This window comes from Coccinella septempunctata, chromosome 1 (assembly GCF_907165205.1).
Source record: "Coccinella septempunctata chromosome 1, icCocSept1.1, whole genome shotgun sequence".
Classification (NCBI taxonomy): Eukaryota; Metazoa; Arthropoda; class Insecta; order Coleoptera; family Coccinellidae; genus Coccinella; species Coccinella septempunctata.
This window is the reverse complement of record NC_058189.1, coordinates 59827267-59833266: the sequence shown is the minus strand read 5'-3', so window position 1 is coordinate 59833266 and position 6000 is coordinate 59827267. Positions and strand designations below refer to the sequence as shown.

Below are 6000 nucleotides of genomic sequence, written 5' to 3'. Positions count from 1 at the left end.
ATATTATGATATTATACTGATCTCTTGTATTTTCCATGCAAATAAGAGGATTTGGTATGCCTTCAATCAGTTTGTATAAACTTCAATTATGTTCGTCACATATTTTCTGAAGGGATTCGACATTGTGATAAAATACGTAATAACAGAAACATTTACGTAGAACGGGCAACATAGCGTTGATTTAAAACCCAAAAATGTTTTGACAAGCATCATAACCCCACATTTTCGTACTTTACAGAGTGAAATGTGTCAAATTTCCATGGCCAACCGACTGCTAAAATAAAAGTGAATGGGGTATAGCTGAATCTGTGACACTACACATCTGTGGATCTCTTAATCAGAGTTGTATTGAACCAAAGTAAAATAAACGAGTGTTTCTTTTGACCTCAAGAATCTACTGTTGAAATGTACTATTTCGGGTTGAAAATAACAACCCCTTATGATTTTAATTCAAAAATTGTTTTTGTGGGATAGATTTCGAAAAATAAAATTCTCTTATGGTTTCCTACTCAATTCTGGAGAAAAAAAGTCTCTTGCAAAATTTCGATACTTTTATCGGATTAAATAAAAACATACAAACAGAATACAAAGGTCTATGAGGCACAGAGTTGATGCATGTGTTTTAGCGGAAGGTAGTCATTCTATGGAACACTTATACGATTAAATATGGAATGAACAGTGATCAGAACTGCTTGTGAGTTTTCATTTATTCCGAGAAAAGTATCGACTGTATCGAAATTTTGCAAGAGACTTTTTTTCTCCAAAATTGAATGGGAAACCATAGGAAAATTTTATTTTTCGAAAATCTATCCCACGAAAACAATTCTTGAAGGAAAATCATAAGGGGTTGATATTTTCAACCCCTAATAATAAACTTAAGGAATCTAAAAAAAATTGTGTGTGTAACATCTACTAAGTGCTTCATGTTACGTATAGTTTCATGACTCAGTGTTCTTTAGAACCCGTAAAAAAAATTAAAAAGTGTCAACTCGTCATCGCCTTCCAAAGGCTGTATCTTGGAAGGGAGGTCGATTTCGAAAAAAATTTATAGGAACTACCCCTGCTTATTTTCATCGAGGAATCATCTCCCTAAGTCCTTCGCATTTGTTTACAGACAACCCTCATATTGTGGTAAGTGACATAAGCCGGATGAAAAGTAAATCAGTACGAAAAGTACTCGCCTTCAAGAATAGTCGACTTTTTGTTTGGAAATTACGTACGTAAAATGTCATAATTACAATAGAAATAAAATTCAACTTTGTGTACCACCCCAACCAAGAAATCCATTGATACATTGAATTGAAATTATGAACGCAGAAAACTTTTTCTGTCTTTTTAGGGGGGGATAACGATGTATCCACCTTCTCCAGATTGAAATGAAAGATACCCGGGCATTCCCGGAAAAACCGGAACATAAAGCAGATTAACGTGTTCAAATCTGGAAATTCGCCATTACGAAAGAGTTTCGCCAGTCGTCTTCCCCGTCGATTTTCAATTAAGCCCCGCTTTCCACTGAAAGAGGCCATTTTGGATCCATGCGAAGAGCCGTGAAAAGGTTTTCCACCGCGTTATAATTCAGCGAAATGCACCGGCGGATTCTATCAGCGATAGAATTCAAATTAATCAACTCCTCTGCCGGCTATCTGCAGCACTCATCGGCCAAAATATTGTTCCGCTGGCAAATAACAGGAAAAAAGGCGGAAAAATCTCCAGATAACAATCCCCGCTCGGAAAACGCTTCACCCCTACCTCGCGGAAACTCCGATCGGAGGAGTGGTTTGTTTATGACGCAATAAGACCCCTACAGGAAAGATCCTTCATTGGCCGTCGCGCCCCTTTCAAACTCCACCCCCCGGGGGTGTCGCGGTCGTGGTAATCGACGTGACGGCATAGTTTCATCGAATTTTGGGGCGACGGTGAAATTTTCGTGAGTTCGCGATGCTTTTTCCGAGACACCTGAGCTGCGTCCTACGATCGGTACTGTGAACAACATTTTTTAAGTGCTATTTTGACGGAGGGTGCGTAGGATTTTCCGGCCTGCCTTTGACTTGCGATGTTGGACATTGAGCCTGCGGCCGACTACCTGAGCAGAAGTACCACCTTCGGGAATTTTTCCATGCTATTTGCTGGTAAGAAAGAGCTCGTGAAACCAAAGATATTCTAAAGAATAATTGCTTCTTAAGGAGTTTTGGAAAGTCATGGAAAACCCTTAATTTGGTTATAACATTTTCCTCTACAGGGTGAGTGTTCGACTCGTACAATTATTTCAACAGTAGATTCTTGAGGTCAAAAGAAACACTTTTTTTCTATACCATTTTTTTCCGATTCGGCCCTGATACAAAGATATAGCCCTTTTAAGTCCACATAATGAGCTATGCCACCCCTGGAGATACAGAATTCCCTTCAGAATAACAAACTAAATCTATGACACTACATATCTGTGGATCTTCTGAAAAGAGTTGTATTCAGCCAAAGTAGGTACCCAATTTCTCGAATTTCACAGATAATTTTTAATTTTTGAACATCAAATTACTCGAAAACAGCGCATTATACGAGGAAATATGAGGATTACTTTTTAAAAAACGTTCAAATATCCGTACGTAACGGTTATAATGAAAAAACTGGAAGACGTGAGTGATATCTTGTACTCAAAGTTAAAACCGTTTGTGAGAAATGAAAACAAAATTTCTTGTTTGTTTTTCAACAGCCTTTATCTTTCAAACCGAGCCTATTCGGAAAAATGGTACAGAAAAAAAGTGTTTCTTTCACCCTCAAGAACCTACTGTTAAAATATTTTTACGAGTAAAAGATTCACCCTGTACAGGGTGGGCAAAATTCGTTGTCTACTGAGGGGATCTCGAGAACTATAGCAGCTAGAAGAAAACGGATGACACATTCTCTAGCTCTTTTCTCCTGACTAATCGAAATCTGAGCAGAATCGGCCGATCATTGTTAGATTTCGAGTTAGAAACAAAAATTGAGATTTTGACGATTCTTATAACTTTTTTGTCTTTCAAGTCACAGATCCGAGACTCAAACCTTCTTAGGCACTTTTATACGTAGAATCTACTGACAAAAGATTTTTTCTCCAATTCAAAAATAAAAAATTCAATAAAAGTTTGCATTTGAAAAAATTAAAGTTCACCTAATGATTCGAAACGAAAAAATATTTTGAGCTCATCAGTGGATTCTACGTAAAAAAGTGCCTTTACGAAATTGTCAAACTCAAAAACGAAGTATCGTAGGAGGCTGTGGTTTTCACCATTCTTTGTTTCTCCGAAAATGAGCTCGGAAATGTTTCATCCGTTTTTCTAGCTGCAATAATTCTCGAGATCCTCTCAGTAGACAACGAATTTGCCACCCCTGTATATTCATTTTCCGTTGGAGGTAGCTTGTAAATCATGAATCTGAACATCCCCCTGTTTACCTTTCAAGATACTGGAAAAAAACTGGAAAATTGCTTGATTGAAAGAGACACAAAATACAACTAGATGGGAAAATTTCAAACAAGGGAGCTCAAACGAAGGAGATTTAAACCAAGGGAAGAAATAATAAAGAAATATAAAAGGTGATTCATTAGTAAATGGGCGGACGCTAATGGCATTAATTAATTTCACTAATTTTATTGCATTTTTAGGGTTATGAACTTGAAATACTACGAAAGCAGAGGTCTTGAGTCTTATGCCTAATAAATAAATATTATCGTTTTCAGTGAAATTTTATCTGAAATTATCACAGATTGATAGAAATCTGTTCATTTCTTTTGTTTCAAGTTTGTTATCTAAAAAATCGGGTCTGATGAGAGTCTGAAAATTCGATTAAATTAGGAGAATTATTGAATACTGCATAAAATTGTGTCTTTAAAAATTTTGGTTAGTGTTGTCTGAAAATTCAGATTTGACTAGGTTTATTGAGTATAGGTAAAAATCGCATATAAAAGTACGAGAAGTACCTTGTTCCCTCTTCTCGGAAATCATATCAAATAAAGAAAAACATTTGATATACAGGGTGTTATTTTAGGTTCCAACTTATTTATCAGTTATTCCTAGGCTGGGCCTGAAAAAAAATCAGTTACTATGTCAGTATGAACTAGTTGTTGCGTAGAGTGAACCTACCGAATATCATGTTTAGGGTGGTTTGAAAGTTTGGGATGATTGAAGAAATTGGCAAAATTAGTAAAACACTCTGTATATTGGTTATAAAGAGAGATTGATCCTTCGAATATGGGTTATTTTGACTCACCTCAGTGTCAGTATCTATATACCCTTAGCTTCATCCCATTTACCAATGAATCACCTTTGAATACCTACTTATATCACAGAAAAAGTCATGCATGAAGCTACATATCTTCTTCATCCTTAGTACGCTTCAGATCTCTACGTTTCTTCGAATCTGATAGTAGCAATCAAGACATTAATAATCTTTAAATCTCATCATTGTTTTATCTTGCTCTTGCTACAACTTCATACCACTATTTTCTTTACTCTGAAAGAATCTTTTAGTTCATCAAGGTCTTTCTACCCAGTGCTATTTTCGAATGCAGAGATAGCGAGGCCACACAAACGTTAATGTCTGACTTATTGTAATATTCAACTGTTTTGATTATTTTTAGTTTGGTGAAATTTTTTCTCTGAAATCTCTTTTCGTGACTTCTGACTCCATTATGGTCATCACGCTTCAGTCAAGGACTGTCTGTTCTTCGGTCTGTTGGGGAAAATCTGTAACTAACATGTTCAAATCTAGAAGATATAGATATACTAAGTGGGATAGACAAAAAAACACAACGTCTAGTATTAATAAATTCATTAGAGAGAATTTTTTGGAATATGATTTTGATGGTCAGGATGAGAAACGATCAGTTTTTCAACCATATCTACAGAATGGTTCTTATGTTATCGCTTCTTTCCACAAAAAAAGTAAGTGTGTTTCCTATAGCTACAATTCTGCTTCGATCGTCGTACATTTATTGCATTTTGAAGAGCATTTCCACCAGCTTAGCAAGTTTGATCGACCGCTAATTTAAGCGAGGGTAGTTTGTCCTTTGAAGAATTAGTAACTAGAATATTAGGATCAACTGAGAATTGTAGCTAGGAAACACTTTTACTTACTTTTTTGTGTGTACAGACGATAACACAATAATCGATCTGTAGATGAGCTTGAAAAAATACAGGGTGTATTTGAAGGTGAGGCTTTTTTTTTCTGAGCAGAATTCTGTTCAAAATGAAGCGTTTCACCAAAAAACACCTATACAAAACTGTCAAAATGACAAAGTTGAATAAAAAAATCCTTATACGACCCTAGACTTATCTCCTGATTCGACCAAGTGGTATCGTTTAGGATATTGGTTTGTTCGATATTTACGTGGTAATGAAAATGGAAACGAATTGTTCTCATTATTTTTTAGCAACTTACAAGATTTCATGAAATGGCTCATTTCGATACCAACTGACAGAAGAAACTCAGAGACAAGTGTAAAAAATTGAATAATACTTCAAAATCTCACCAATAAAATTCGTCTAAATTATTCACGAATTTTTTCACAACAGGCATCACAATCTTCTTGTTCGAACATTCCAAAAATCGTCGTAAAAATGGGATGAAATGGGGAAACATCAAAGCACTTTTTCAACCTAACTGACATAAGCACTTTCAAGAAACTGCCTCGATTTTCTAAATTTTGTTTCGACCCTAAATTGCACGATACAACAATTATGATTCTCTCAAAAGCTACCTGATGCATCTAATCCGATGAAATTGATACTGAACCATTCATTGTCCAGCCATATGTTTATGTTTTGTTTCGTTTTTATGATGTCGGAGTCACGTTCCACATTCAATGAAATTTTGTCGAACTTCTAGGGGTTGTATCTCAGCCATCTTGGACATTTTATATAGACAATTTTTGGTTAAACTGCTTATTTTGATGTGTTCTACCTTCTGTCAAAAAAGCCTCACCCTGTAAATTAGAAATTAATTTCAGTGAATTCAGTAATGATGTTC

The 6000-nt window shown here is 35.7% G+C and overlaps 1 protein-coding gene across 1 annotated transcript in view; it reads left to right on the top strand.

Moving 5' to 3' along the window:
- The first annotated feature begins 1916 nt into the window (after positions 1-1916).
- The window catches only part of LOC123322661 (transcriptional regulator ERG homolog), a 92114-nt gene continuing 88030 nt past the window's right edge, over positions 1917-6000 (top strand). The window contains exon 1 of the mRNA XM_044910636.1: positions 1917-2129. Within this exon, the coding sequence (XP_044766571.1) occupies positions 2054-2129 (76 nt within the window). The 5' untranslated portion in view covers positions 1917-2053. The remainder of the gene's footprint in view (positions 2130-6000) is intronic.